Source organism: Aptenodytes forsteri, unplaced genomic scaffold, assembly GCF_000699145.1.
Source record: "Aptenodytes forsteri isolate BGI_AS27 unplaced genomic scaffold, ASM69914v1 Scaffold208, whole genome shotgun sequence".
In the NCBI taxonomy this organism is placed as follows: Eukaryota; Metazoa; Chordata; class Aves; order Sphenisciformes; family Spheniscidae; genus Aptenodytes; species Aptenodytes forsteri.
Window position 1 is genome coordinate 3,548,188 of NW_008794963.1, and position 15,992 is coordinate 3,564,179.

A 15,992-nucleotide genomic window follows, 5' to 3' on the forward strand; every position below is an offset into this window, starting at 1 on the left:
AGGTGACTTCCAGAAATGCCTTCCAACCTTGAGTTTTCTGTGATTCTGTGAAAACTTGCTGGTTGTATAGAAGGTAAATATTTGTGATGGGAGAGTGGTATGATAAACACAGAATAATCAAGCTCCTGCTTCAGGACTTCAGCTGTCTTTTTGCAAGGTTGCAGAAGAGTTTTTCTATCAGCTACACTTTGATTTCTGTCTTTTTGTTGTTGCCTTCCCCTAAGATGTCATATTATCCTTAGAGGACATTGACTGACATGAACAATGTTAGTGCTGTGGAGTTGTATAGAGAAAGGGCAGTGTTTTTAAGTACAGCAATGGTGACATTACAGATGTCTGTGTTTGGAAATGATTTGTCTAAGAAAATCTAGGCATATTTCACCTAATCAATTCCTTGCTGGTGAGGCTGTCTTGAATGTCGTATGTTCGTGCTGCCTGAGCTACGAGTTCATTTGAGGAAAGAAATAGTTGGTCTGTAGTTTTGTTGGCATATGATGTGGACTTGTCCATCAGGTTTTGGCTGACTGTTTAAGTGTTACACTTGCAATATGCAGATATTTCTTAATCGTTTGTAGATGAGAAGTTTTTGTTGTTTACATTGCGTATATAAAAAGAGAGACAGGATTTGATATACAGAGCCCTTTGAGAAAGATTTCTGATATATATAGGAGGTCAGGCTGGGTGCACCAGGTGACCATTAGCCTTTATGTTTTATAAGGGTATAAATTAAAAATAATAAAAAGTTTTATAATGATCTTTATGTCTCAATGTACTACTAACTTCTCTCACAGTATACATTAAACTTGCTGTGACTAGTAATTCCTCAGCAGGGTAGACTGTTGGAGATAGACTTGTGCTCTTTTACGTTAATGTAACGTAAAATACATTGCTTATGAATTATTTTGAGTGTTACCATGATTTTTTTCCCCTCTAACTTTGATGGACTCTAGTCAATGATAGCTGTGCTCTTTGCAAATTCTGTGTAGTGTTTGGGAAGCATTTTCTAATCCTTGGTCATTTCTTCTACTTCCTGCCTAGAGAACTGCTGTATGCAGTTATGAAAGAGAAATTATTCTCCACTTAGTGCATTGGGCTTTCTACAAATCATCACCATACTCTGTTAAGAGAAATTACCTGGCAATGTTGGAAATGCCCCCACCCCCTTTTTTTTTTTTTTAAATCTAGAGGCACTGGTTCACCAAGATATCAGCCCTGTAAAGAAAGGGACACAGGAAGGAGAGTGCAGTTTGGTGCTGTTTTTTTTCCTTGCTCTTCAAGTTAGTAGACAGATGGTGCATATCATCTGAACTGGAAAATCAGCTGAGACAGAGCAGCAGTTCTATATCACACTGGTGTAGCAAAGCTGCTGGTCATTTATACTTTTTTATTGTTAAGTGTATGTGCACGTAAGTAATACTTTAATTCTTCATCCAGTTCTTATTTTATATAACGCTTTCATTATGCTTGTATTTAAGTTTCTCCAGGATTGAGTGAAAGCCATACAGTAAATGGAGGAAGCTGGAATGAGAAGTCTGTAAAAATCTCCTCACAGATTGGTGTAGGGGAGGAGAAATGGACATCTGTTCCCTCAACTGCAGCTGGGAAGAGGAAGACAGAGACATCGGCTTGGGGCCAGGACACTGGAGATGCTAATGGAAATGGAAAGGACTGGGGTGTAACCCTGGTGGGCAGGCCCTGGAAAGAGCGTTCTTTGTTCACTCCTATTGGTAAGCTATTCCGAAGAAAACTTGCTTCACTTAAGCATTTTTACATAAGTATATTTTTTAGTAGTGAATCTCTTAAATAGCTTTATGTTTATATATTTAAAAAAATCTTGGAGTGGTCTAGTGAAATGTGAACTAAGCAGGTTCTGTTTACTTGTAAGTTCTGATGGCTTAACATCTGTGTCTGTTTACAGTTTAACTGGGGTTTTGGAGTTTTATCTGAAATAAAATTATTTCTGTGAAGGAATCAAATTTTTTTATATCACTTTCCTAAAATTCTGAAAGTGATTACTAAGTAATTTTTAAGTGTAACTTTGTTTTTTTTAATGGATGTCTTAAAACCCATGTCCTAAGTCTATTCTGTTGATCCACATGATCAAATCAACTGTGTTTGAATTTGGTGGATGTTTGTTTAGGCTCCAGGCATGAAGATTGTTCAGCTCTTGTGACATTTAGTGTTACGCTGTTTTTCTCATTAGAAATTGTTTTTAGTCTTCTCTGTACAGTTTTTTGCCTTTATCACTTGTACTGTCCATAATAACAACGGAGAAGAGAATTACTTGTTTCTCTCTGGGCATCAGTCTTCAACTTATTAGTAGATGCTGTAACATGGTCCTTCCCACTATTCAGTCTAAGTGATCCTAGTCTCTTCTGGAAAGCAGTGTTCCTTTGTAGTCAGCAACGTTGCTTTCATCTACACCTCTTTTATTTGTCTCGCATATCTTGAAATGTGGTGCCTGAGGCTGGACCTGCTGTACCATTGGAAGCTTTACTATTGCCAAGTAGAGGCAAAGGGCTTTCTTCATATTCTAGTTAGCTGTATTCTGCTGTATATTCTAATAAGGTAGTTCTTAGTCACTGTGACCAGCTTGTTCTTGTTTTTGTTACCGAGAATACATCGTCCCTGACCCAGGCTGATTTGCTTCTGGTAAAATGATTAGTTTTGTGGGCAAGGAGAGAGCAGTGGATGTCTTTTATGATGACTTTAGTAATGCTTTCAACACTGTCTCTCACAGTATTACTGTATCCAAGTTAGGATGGTTGAAAAACTGGTCAGGCTCTAAGGTAGTAGTAGTGAGTCATACTCTACCTGGAGGCTGGTAACAAGGGGGGAATATCACAGGCCTCTGTACTTAGAGCTGTCCTGTTTATCATCTTTATAAATGACCTGGAGGAGGCAACAGTGTCATTCACATCAGACTCCCAGGTTACACCAAACTTGAGTGGGGAGGGGAGAATCAGTTGATACAGTCCGTATCCGGGGTGCCATCCAGAGGGACCTAAACCAGCTGGAGAAATGGGCCAACAGGAACCTGAGGAAGTTCAACGAGGACAAATGTGAAGTGCTGCACCTGGGTAGGAAGCACCCCTAGCTGGGGACTGACTGTCTGGAGAGCAGCTCTGTGGATATGGGGTCCTAGTGGACACCAAGCTGGATATGAGGCAGCTATAGGCCCCAGCAGCAAAGGACACCAGCAGTATTCTGGGCTGTGTCAACAGGAGTCAGTAGATCTGGGATCGTGATTATCCATTTCTCGGACCACATCTGGAATACTCTGTCCAGTTTTGAGTGCCCACCCCCCCAACTAAATAAATGTAATCTTAACGAGATGTTTCTTTTGACACGTTAGTGCCACTGATTATTTCTGCTTATTTTCTACCTTACACTTAACAGTCAAGTATGTATTAATTTTTAAGCAGTATCTCCTATTTGTCAAAAATTGTTCTGAAGTCAGTTGTTCTTTAACATATATGCAGTTTGCTCCAAGCTAGGTTTCATGTGCAGAGTTAATAAATATGCTTTTCAATAACTTAGATGATTGCAATAATGGGAAGAAGAATAATAGTATGGGACTCAAAACACAATTTACTTTTCCTTTGTGAGAAGTTTGTATATAGAAAAGGCTGTAGAGGGAAGAAGATCTCAGAAAGCTTGAAAACTGTCTCAAGATGAGTGTTCATACAGTCACATCTCTAGGAGCACTGATTGATGTAATAAGCAAAATAATGCCCTCAGTTGTGTGAAATGTTAACATGGCTGGAATGTCCACTGTTTTTCTGACCCTATTCATAATTAAATAGCTAACTTTTTCAACATTGCCAGCAGTGTGAAGTTCTTTTTCTTCCCCCCCCCCTCCCCCCTTCCCCCCCCTCCCCCTCGGATGTTGCTGCTTGGAATGTGGATGCAAGGATTAATAACTCTGAACAGAATTCTACTTCTTTCTCTTCATTTGGATTAACTCCTGGAGTTTCTGGTATGTATGGCCTTCCAAAGATTTTTCCACTCTCTTCTGCCCCACCAGGTGGAAATAGAATTTACCAAGTGTTACTAACATGCACCTTTCTCATTGTTCTTTGAATATAGTACTGGTAACTGTAAACAAGTGGAAGACATGTTTTATGAAAGCCTAGAAAGCTTTTTTGTTATGCTCAAATTATGCAATAAAGTGACTGTTTTAAATTGATAATCAAAAGCTAGATCAATACGAAGGTGATATTTCTTATTTAGCCTTCCTGTTTGTGTGTTGAGTCTAAATAATGGGTGTAAGAGATTGCTCAGTATTGCTCTGTCTCAAGTTGGAGATCTGAAGATTGTTTTCTAGGAAAGTCTGTTTACCCTGATCTTCTGGGAGGTTTGTTATTTGATGGTTGGGTTTTTTCCCTTCGAGGAACTGAAGCGCTACTTCAAAATATGTTCCATAGGCAAGATTTGAAGTCCTGAGTCTTTTCTCTGTTATGACGGGTGGGAAAGCTGAGCTCTGGGTTTTTCTTACTTTGAAGGGTGAAACTGGTATGGAGTGCAAACCTGGCTTCATAACAACTCTTGTGTGTTAAACTACTGACATAAGTGCTACAGTGGTTTATAATACAATAAAGGGATCATATGTCAGGTTTTCTGCTCTTGCTTGCTTACTCCCATTATCTAATGAGCTTGGCATGGCTATTTTCTTTTAGGAAGTAGCTGGCCAAGTGCTTATGCGCTTTGGCTATGTTTACTTCCACTGCAGTTTACAGTCTTTTAACTGTGGAACTCGAGCTCAGTGTCCTACAGCTCACATGAGTGCTTCATTCTCTGTGCACATCTGAGCCAGGATAACAAAGGAGTTACAAATGCCAAGGTCTAATTTATCAGACTTTCCAAAGAACAGTTCACTTAATAAAAACTTACAGAAACCTTGTCTTAAAGAAAAAGAAGAAACAAAGTCTTAATTGTACAGAGAGTTTTAATAAAATAACATTTCCCAGGGAAGCCACTTGAGTTCAAGTTCGGTCTGTAGGCTAAAACTTAAGAAAGTTTAGTTAATAAAGCGAGACAACAGACTGATCTGAGATTCATCTGCAATACCACCATTCCAACTTTAATTGAAAGAGAAGTGTGAAGACAGTGATGTATATTTGTCATCTTTGCACATTAGCCAGCAATGTTTTAATGCAAAGGGACTACACTAAATATTTACTTCTGACTTGTGACTGGCTAGCAAAAAATGAGAATGTATCAAGGTTCCTGTTATCTGAGGTATCTTTTGCAGTGGTGTTTATAAAATAGACACCCACGTAGCTATGGTCCTATTTAAACTTCATTCAAAAGTCTCATCATAATATTCAGTCTCACAATTTAGTTTCTTGGGGTTTATTTTTTCTAAAATGGTTTCTTTGCTGATACCTTATTTTTCTTAAAATAATGATGTTAGATGTCTAACACTTTCTGTTACTGTGACTGATATTGGCCTTCCTGTTGTTTGTCATGCTTCTTTTATGTTTCTGACACCTTTTACTTGAAATGAAAATTGGGTTCTTAGTAATGAATAATTTAATTGCTATATCTGCAATGTAATTGATCAGGCTTCTTTCTAGTACTCTTTTCTTTAGGCTTCTCCCTCTAAGAGTTCTTACTGATACAGGGTAATAATTTTACTAAACATAAAAATTGTATTTTTCAGTTTGAGGAGACTGCCTTACAGACTGCTGTTATTCATCCTTCTTACCTTTTTTTTCCATATTTTTCTCCTGACTTAATTTTGTCTTCCTTCTTCAGTTCCCTTGTTTTCTGAATATATCTCACTTCCAAGAGCCTTGTAGTTTTCCTGTCCTGTGCAATTCTTAGAATCAGATTTTTTTTTCTTTAAGCCTTCTGTCTTCCTTTCCTACTTCGGTTAGAATTTCTTTACCCAAGAAAACTCAGGAAGCTTGTTAACTTACAAGTACAATTTTATTTATTCCCTTTCAGGATCCAACAGTGAGTCAGTTTCTCAGGCTGGTACTTCTGATTTTCAGTGGGATTTAAGTCATGCTCAACCCCCTGTTGATGACGAATGGTCTGGGTTAAGTATGTTCCTCTAAAATGTTTATTACCAAAATTTTGTTAATTACCGTTACTTTAAAGTATAGTTACTTAATTGGTGCTTGTATTAGCCAGTTGTGAGCATCTGAAGAAAAACCTGGAATGTTTCACTTCTGTAAAGCTAATTGACAGTTTGAAGAAAGCAGGAAGAAGTATTTTGACAAACGATAATAGAAAATGGTTAATTGTTAGGAAAAATACTTGGATATTGAAACTCAGAAGTGAAAGAGCTCGTGCATTTTAAGGTAGTTCTGGCTTTTGCTAGAAAATCTTAGTAATAAATTAAAACAGTTACTGCAAAAGAAGAAAAAAATCTACTGCAAGTCTACAAAAGACTATTAGCAGATTGTATTTGAGTCACTGAGTTTGCTTTTACATGTTTGTTACTGAAAACTTAACGTGACATAAGACTCTTGTATGTAGCTTAACTTAATTTCTCATTTAGCAAACATTAGGAAGTTCTTATGTGTATAGAAAAGCATATGCAGGATAGAAATCACTGAAATTACTTGGGAATTGTAGTAAAATTGGTGTTTACTCTCCCCTTTCCCCTCCCTGCCAATTTTAAAATATTCTTGTAGTTCTTACCACAGTCTCTCCCTAAACAGGGCTGTAGTATAATAGTTACAGTAATTCCTCATTTAGCAAACATTAGGAAGTTCTTATGTGTATAGAAAAGCATATGCAGGATAGAAATCACTGAAATTACTTGGGAATTGTAGTAAAATTGGTGTTTACTCTCCCCTTTCCCCTCCCTGCCAATTTTAAAATATTCTTGTAGTTCTTACCACAGTCTCTCCCTAAACAGGGCTGTAGTATAATAGTTACAGTAATTCCTAAGTATTTACTAGTGAAACTGTACCTGTGAAGAAAGCTTTCAGCCTTAAATTCACTTTTTGAACTGCCTTGTAACTGATATCTTTATCCAGTCAGATCTAAGAATGTTTAAGAAAAACAATTTAGTGCCTCTCATTAGGTCATTGACCTGAGAAATTGGTTAAGAAGTTGACCAGAAAAGCTGCCTTGCATGTTGCCTTCTCTCTAAGAACAACTTCTTATTTAATGACTACAAAATTGGAATGGATTGATGCAGTCCTTGATTCCGCCAGTTTTGGCATGACTGCTCTGATACCAGATCATTTTGAAACTTATCTTTTGTCCTTTATCTGTTTTAAGGATAAAGGAAGCACGGAACTTATCTTTTGTCTTTTATCTGTTTTAAGGATAAAGGAAGCACGTTTCAGTTAATCATTTGAAACTAATCAATTTTACGTATTATCAAAAGCACAATTTATTCACATTTCTGTGCATAGAATGTTTATGGCTATAGCTTCTGTTAATGTGGTCATAGATGTCAACTAATTGAAGTGAACGCTAATAGAAGTGGGGAAATAATGGAAGTTTAGGCCAATGTGATACACAGATACACCTTGCTCCTTTATCAGGTTCAGGACAAGGAAATTAACTGTATGTACAAAAGCTACTAATTTTTATTATGAATAAAAAAGAATGGATTTTTTCTTTAAGCAACTAGTGAGAGGGCAGTAGATAAACCATAAAGTGTTGATGTTGGGCAGTAATTGTTTTTTCAAATTGGTAAATTTTAGTGTCCAAAGTAAGTGTAATTGAGGTAATATTTTTATATGAAAGCAAGAGGTGGAAAAGTATTGTAAGTAATCTCAACATCTCTTAGTGTTTTTTTGGTTTCATAATGTTTGCCAGTAAATTTAATTGGGTTTACTACTGCTTTTCATTTTGACTTAATTTTCAAATGTTTAAACTGAATCCCGCTGTAGTTGGTAGACCGAGTTTGCCTCTTCTTCAATTTGGCGTAGACTGAGGGTGAGAAATATTTGTGATGTTAATATAAATGTGAAATGAAAGATGATCTTTTACAGGGTCTGTTTTAAAATTGGCTTGCTGTAACTTTCTACTAAACGGACAGTCTAAGGCTTAGTTCTTCCCTTCAGATATTTTTAATTTTTATATAGCTGACCCTTTAAATCTGTCATTCCTGTGTGACAACATAAATATGTGCCATCATAAATGAACGATAGCAAAATGGAGTAGGGACTTACAGTGTTAGAAAAAATAAGGTTATTAAATGTCAGTGTTACAAGATGACTTCTGGCTCAGTAAGTTTTACACTTCAGATATATCACTTGTAAAGGATTCTTACTAAGGTAAGATTGATCAGTGTTACAGTTCATCTTAATTTTTTCACAAACTAGGAATGAGGTTTAAGATAGAGAACAACTCTTAAATTTGTCCCTCTTCACATAGACTAGAGAAGTATCTCAAAGCAATTGCATCTAGCTAGCTGCTGCTGTGACTAGTTTGTAATCCGATTGCTCTGTAAAATAACCATCTTACTCATTACTTATGAAACTCTTCCACCTATCATTAGAATATTTACATTTTTTCAGAAATACAGGAAATGAATATTTATATCTTGATATCAAGAAGTGGTTTTATGCATAGATTTTTTTTTTTCATTTTTAAACTGTTAAAGAGCACCTGTAAAGTAAGGACACATTTCTGAAAATCTTTTTCATCTTTGTAGATGGACTTTCTTCATCTGATCCCAGCTCTGATTGGAATGCACCAGCAGAAGAGTGGGGAAACTGGGTAGATGAAGAAAAAGTTGCTTCTGTTCCTCAACCTGAAGAGATACCTGATGTTCAGAAGGTAAAAGGTGATATTTTCTCCTTAGCTCCAAGACTTTGCCCTTACCACTGCTTTTTCTTAAAGTAACTTAAGGGTGATGATAAAGGTGATCTCTCATCTCTTTTACATTGGTAAAAGTAGCACAATTGTGTTTAATGTGTACACAGAGAAGGAAAATGCTGAATGTTGTTATTGAGAAAATAGAAGCCACTTAGCTCCATGTCAAATCTTACTGGCTCACCATAATATAAGGATTACCTTATTGTTGCAGACTAAGGATTTAGACTTGTTTTCATAAATACTTCTTAACAATATTTAGTTCTCTGTATGAAAAACAGCATTTCCTTGCCACCAGTACATGGTGCTCTGTTGCCTTTTTCAGTCCCAACTCCTGTACCTATATTACTACATAGCATGTAAAGAATGTAGTCTTCCTAAAATGAACTGAACAGATAAGATTGTGTACATTTATAGTTTTATATGCAATTAAATTCCTTATAGCTATTAATTTGTGTTTAGTCTATAGAAGGCATGTTTCATTGTCATTTTAAATGCTAAATACATTATATTCCCATATGAAGGCTTCAGATAATGAAAGAGAAAAAGCAGAGCCAATTCTTCAGAGTTCTACAAGTGGCAAATCCAAGAAAAAGAAGAAGAAAAAGAAGAAGCAGGGTGAAGAAGCTAACTCTCCTGCACAGGTAAATGGAACAAATTCTGGATAGTCTGAAAGGCAATTGTGAGGAATTCACAAAATCACCTTATTTTTGTGTATTAGTGTCTTAAGCAAAAATTATTTTGGGGAAATTCATTTCCTTACCGTATTGGATTGTCTACTATTGTTTCTCAAGAGTTAAAGTAATCCTTCTCTTACTAGTATCTTCTTTCATTTGAATTATTCCATGTTTGACTTGTGAATACAACGTAGTTTTGCTGGATTTATGGAAAGCGTGAAATATGTGGAAAGTATTTATCCTGAATTATTTTTCTGTCAAATAGGATTCTGTACTGTAGGGATGCTTCCAGGAGGAACTTTCCTCTGCATGGGAAGCCTTCTCCTCCTGTCCTTTGAAAGACAGCTCCCTTAGTGGCCATAGCTAGCTAGGAGAACGAGAGAAATTTTCTCTTAGGCTGTTTTAAAGTACAATTCTACTAGAATATAGTTTTCTGAAGTACTGTCGTAGCTTGATTCATGTGAAATGGTAAGTATCAATGCCTCGAACTCAGTAGGTGGAGCTACTCTGTGAGTCAGATTTGAGTGAGATAGTATTTACAAACTGAGGATGGTTGGAGTTTCCTGTGTTACTTAAATAGCTTTTGAAGAATTACATTGAAACAGATTTGTTGTAAAAATAGCAAAAGCAGATTGCACTTCACTTGGCAATTGAATCATGTTTGAACAGATGAAAACAAGTACTTTCCTAATAGGAAAAAGCTTTTAATAGCTCATGCTCAGAATACATCCTGCTTCTGTTTGTAGTGACAGCCATTCATAATTTACTTTCTTTACAAAATGTTAAATGCTCAGTTGAATCTGACTAGGTGAATTGGAGAGAGGGGGGAAAGCATTACTTCAGTCATTCTTGCTTTGGATTTGCTTTATATGATTATTATGCTTTCAGTCTGAGATTTTATTAAAACAATTTTGAAAGATTAAATTTCTATTACATAGAATTCTTTTAAAGTTGTCTGTGGATGCTTGTGTCATTTTGCAGTGGGTTTTTCTGAGGCAAATTCAAACTGAGGGTACTAGGACTGCAGCTTTTTTGTAATTGAAAACTGTCATGTTCTGGTATCTGCAATGACTAAGTCAAGATTAATAGGTTATGGTTAACAGGTGTTTGCGGATGTTTTGCATGGATCTTAAGGTCAGTGAGTGCATTCTGAAATTATTTTTTTTCCGTTGCCTGTGAGCTGCCTTTTAAGTTGTATGTGTCAAATGGAATCCTACTGTCCATATTAACATAATCAGATTCATTTATTGTACCCATTACTCTCCAACCATTCTGATTTTATTACTTTTTCTTTCAATCCATCGGTCTAGAGGTCATCAGTTTAAAGATGAGAATTTCTCTGTATTAAATTTTTATGGAAAACCGGGGGGTGTTGCTTGATAGGAGCAGACAGAACTGCTAATACATCACAGATAACTTATCTTTGTTATAGCAGTTTAGTAATTTAACTTGCCAGTCCTACTTCAAACTCACTTAAAATTTGTATATTTATCCCCTGAAAATTGAACACGTTCACTTAAACAGCATCATCTTTCTCATTGATTATACTTAAGGGTTCACACTCATATTTGTTGACTTCAGTGTTTGTCAAGGCAGTGAAAGCTACCTTCAGAGCTAGTATTAAATTTATGGAAAACTGGGGGGTGTTGCTTGATAGGAGCAGACAGAACTGCTAATACATCACAGATAACTTATCTTTGTTATAGCAGTTTAGTAATTTAACTTGCCAGTCCTACTTCAAACTCACTTAAAATTTGTATATTTATCCCCTGAAAATTGAACACGTTCACTTAAACAGCATCATCTTTCTCATTGATTATACTTAAGGGTTCACACTCATATTTGTTGACTTCAGTGTTTGTCAAGGCAGTGAAAGCTACCTTCAGAGCTAGGTGTAAGGCAATATATATTCTTTCCTGTCAAGAATCAACAGACTTAGACTGTGACTGCGTCGTCACAAGGTTCCAGGGGAAATAAGTGAAGGACCAATGTTTCAAGAGGTACTTCGAGCTTAAAACAAGAGACCTGTGTTCTATTTACTGTTCACCGCCACAGGATTCTTCTGGTGCTATAAACAAATGTAACTACTCTAATTCCTCATGTAAAATGAAAACTTTCCATGATTAGAGTGTTTAAGGAGTAAAGGTTGATACTCTTGGATACTTCAGATATATTTTCAGTTTCTGTACCGAGAGGTTTGTTTTACAGGCATCACGGCAGACTAAATTGGGTTGCAAAAAATATTAAAGCTTAATATGTGATAGAAAACTGTACAGGTTAATATACAGAGCTTGCATTTAAAAACATTTTACTTGTAACAAACCACAGAATTGACAGCAGTCAAGTCTCATCGTGGTACTTTTGCGAAGTTTTTAGAGTAATTTCAGTTTAATTTCACATCCTTATCATTTCACAGGAGTATGAAGTGCAGTTCATTCAGAGATTGGGATTTTTGTTAGTAAATTGCATGAAGAGTACTGCTTTCTGGGCTTTATTGGGTTCTATGGGTATTTTTGTATTATGTTGTTCTATAAATTTTGAGTGTTAGCATAGGCTAATATTAGCCCACTACTTTAATTTTTTTAAGATAGATTTTCTTAGTTACAGAAGCTGATTATGGCAACAAAACCGATGTGCAGGGAAGAAGAGTCAGAACATTACTGCAAACACAGGCTTTTTTTTTTTCCCACCCCCGCTTTTTGTAGGACACTGAAGAACTGGATAGAGAAGCTGGAGAGGAATTTCAGGAGGATACCTCAAAAGTTCAACCACAGCAGGAAATAGCTTTTTCTCTGAAGACCATAAGTACTAGTGAACCAGCTAAGGTAGGGATACAAAATTGGGTTTATGTTACAGTTTCTGATTTGAAGTGCTCAAAGTCCACTGAAACATTAGTTTGTGTAGGTAAGGTTACAGTAAGAATACGGCTTCAGGCTATAAGTTTATGAATATAAAGGCTATTGAGAGGTTGAATTTTAGATACAGGTCAGCTGCGAGTTTCAAAAAGGGTGTCTACTCTGAAAAGCAGTATCTTCTAAATCAGTAGTCACTTTCATGACCGTCAAGTTATTTTCTTGTTTGAATATTCAAGCAATAGTTTAAAACTTTGAAATCTGGAAACCTAAGAACTCATAGGTCTGAGCACAAGACTAATAGCATATTTTGTTTCATTGCAACAGAAGGAAGCATTACTAACTTATTATATTCTGACTTAAATGCAGTCTAAATTTGATTTTTAATGGCTGTGCTGAGCTTAATGCTAATGACTAAATAAGAAAAGTTTTTATTTGAACCAATTCACAAACTGACTGTTTGCTTCAGCTCACAGTTGAAACAAATATTCTAGAGAATACAAGTTCTCTTTAATCTTTCTCCAACTAGCAGCTTTTTTAGATACTGTTATCCTACAAGGATCACATTGTAGGAAGAAGTAAAGTATTTAATATTTCAAGTGGTATTGGTTTTGTGTTCCAAAAAGAGTGAACAATACCAGTGAGACAGCAGTTTAGTACCACAGAATATCTGTCAGAATATTGAGTTTTACTTTTTAATTGCTAAGCATTTGTTTTATAAAGATAACAAGGTCTTAAGATTCAAATGAAAATATTAGAATGGAATCTTTTATGAGAGGCTGCAGGTCACCAAAGAAAAAGTACAGGAAGTGTTTATTGATAACATTTGCCTTGAAAAGCACATTCAGACATACTTTTAGCTTATTCTGAATATCCTACATCAAAGTAGAGCTTTTACTATAATTAGTTTAGGTTCAGTTCAACCTTTATTCAAGGTTAGCAACAGCTACCTATTCTATCTGACTAGTGCAAAGTTGTTTTTTGTGGGGGTTTTTTGAAGCTGTATCTGAAAAAAAACATCTGCCGATGTGTGCAAGTGGCTTTATTCTTGGCAGTGTGTGTGGGTTTTTTGGGTTTGGGTTTTTTTTAAAAAAAAAAAACATAAAAGCAAATACATTGTTTTGTGTTGGAGGCCATAGCTGAAAATGTGTAGACAGAAAACTCATATTTGGATTGTGACTTCAAGGTGGCTTTTTTGACATCTAGAAAGGGGTGTACTGGTGCATCCCAGAAGGCTAGCTTTTGCTGTTTAGAAATCTAAATTGATTTGAGAAATACTTTTTAGCTACATGTAACGATTCTTTTGATCTGCAGTTAAGTATTTTGTTTTTTCTCACGAGGTGTCAGCACTGCCAAAATATCAGCCCAGTTTCAGTAGACTTTGCTCAATTGTTTAGAGTTTAAAACCATACCCAACTTCCTAGGTGATTTGATGGCATCACCTCTGATGTAGACCTACGCTGTGCACTATTTTTGGGGGGCTTGAGTGCTCCTGTTACTCTTGAGTCTTAAATTCAATCTGTTCATATACGTGCCTATGTATAGCTGTGTTAGTGGCAATTTTGTGAAAAAGTCTGTATTAAACTTGGTGTGGGGGCAAAGGACAAACAAAACTATTACTAACAACACTCTCTGGAAGTTACTTGGACTTGATAAAGGACAATTTGTGAATTGTTGTATCTGACAATGCAGATGGTCTATCAGTCTTTATCAAGTCTCCTTGCCATCAGATTTGGCTTCACTGTAATTTCACACGTGCAAAGATGCCTTCTGATGTTGTTTGACTTGGCTGTTCCAAAAAGTTTTAGAAACAGTCTGTGACTGACGTGTGAAATGGATGACTTAAGTTTCCAAGGTAGATAATCTAGTCTTGAGCAATGAGAACCAAATATGAGGAAAAATAAACTGAGTACAAGTAAGTTATGATCCAGAATATCCTCATAAAGACCGGAAACAGCTGAATGTTGAACACTTCTGGGTTTTTGTCTGGTGATTATATTTTTCCTGTATTACGCATTGGGCTGTGTGGAAACCTTTGGCATTTTGTCAGCACGCACAGGTTTTAAATCAAGAGATACCTTTGGAAATCCTTCATCTGTAACAGTTTCACAAGTCACTACTTCATTAATAAATTGTAGAATTATGCATATAACCATTTCTATTATCAAATAGGTTTTATTCGTTGTTTCAGCTTTCCTTTCTGAACTGATTTGTTAACACAGAATATCCTAGTGAAGAGTGGTACCCAATTCTTAATGTTTGGTATCGCTATCCACTCCCCTCATCCAAAATTCAGACAGAAGTATGGTATTTGGAAAAATGTCCAGATAATGCTGTTATGTACCTGTATCATTACATTTGCAGTAATACTGCATGCTTTCAACATTCAAGCTGCAACATGTTTGTTAGTCAACCTGACAGCTGTATGCCATTTAAATCTTAATTGAGTTACTTTACCTGCAGGTGGAGAGTGACTCTGTCCTAACAAAACTATACCAGTGACCTGAATCAATTACCATGCACAACTAGAGCTTTAAGTCCTCCTTCTGTTTGAGAGGCCACATCCATTTTGTTAGAGTTCACGTATTTATGTAGCTGATGTTTGCTAACCATTAGACAACATTAGAATTAGCTAAGCTTGGAAATCCTGTAGATGGGAATTCATTTTTATCAGCATGGTTTATATTAAAAAAAAAAAAAATTCAAGAGTACCATATTTTCAGTAGATTGAGAAATATTGCAATTATAGATATTAGATATAGATATTGATGTGTAAGGGCACAGCAAACTCGTCTGTTCATAAAAGCTTAGAGAACTGCTACCCTCTAAATTCATATGTTGGGTTTTTTAATTAAAGCTGTTAACTTCTTGCTCAGTGTGATATGATTAAAAAGAAAAGTAAAAAAGTGTATCTTTTTGCTCTTTTGTATGTTCTGACTGAATTTTTTGAGATGCTTACGTTACAGTGATGGAAACAGTACAAACTGGTGACTATAATGTAGGATCTGTGTACATCCACATCAAGGGCTGGATATAAACTTCACTGTTTTGTTGTGATAGTTCCAGGTCCTGGCTGTTGTGGCACAACTACAGCCATGACTTCTTAATAACATCCTAAAGTTTGGGGTTTATTGCTTGACTGAGGCACTTTTTTCTAATACACTCTTATTTGAAGCCTTTTGTCTGTAGGTCACCTGCTGTGGGATCATATGCTTTTTATGTTCTGACTTTCCTATTGGAATGTCAAAATTTTTTTTGCATTTTGACTTCTGTTTTACTGTACTTTAATTCCAGTAAGTGCTACACAGTAAGCTACAGTTACATCTTGTCTCTGTAGTGGGAGCCTTCAAAATAGACCGGATAATTGGAAAATACTAGGAGTATCTTTTACTTAGCAGTTATTACTACAGTAGTTTCCACTGAAATAATTTCCAACTGCTCTCACAGATATCTGTTATTCTAATTGTCGTGGTTTAACCTCAGTCGGCAACTGAGCACCACGCAGTCGCTCGCTCACTCCCCCCACCCGGTGGGATGGGGGAGAGAATTGGAAGAGCACAAGTGAGAAAAACTCGTGGGTTGAGATAAAAAACAGTTTAATAATTGAAATAAAATGACAATAATAATAATATGATAATAATAATAATAATACACAAAGCAAGTGATGCACAGT

General features: G+C 36.0%; 1 protein-coding gene across 1 annotated transcript in view; it reads left to right on the forward strand.

The window, feature by feature from the left end:
- The window catches only part of MTDH (metadherin), a 46,202-nt gene that overhangs the window by 18,273 nt on the left and 11,937 nt on the right, over positions 1-15,992 (forward strand). The window contains exons 7-12 of the mRNA XM_009275510.1: positions 1,476-1,727; positions 3,893-3,979; positions 5,953-6,051; positions 8,630-8,754; positions 9,315-9,434; positions 12,173-12,292. Coding sequence (XP_009273785.1) covers positions 1,476-1,727; positions 3,893-3,979; positions 5,953-6,051; positions 8,630-8,754; positions 9,315-9,434; positions 12,173-12,292 — 803 coding nt within the window. The remainder of the gene's footprint in view (positions 1-1,475; positions 1,728-3,892; positions 3,980-5,952; positions 6,052-8,629; positions 8,755-9,314; positions 9,435-12,172; positions 12,293-15,992) is intronic.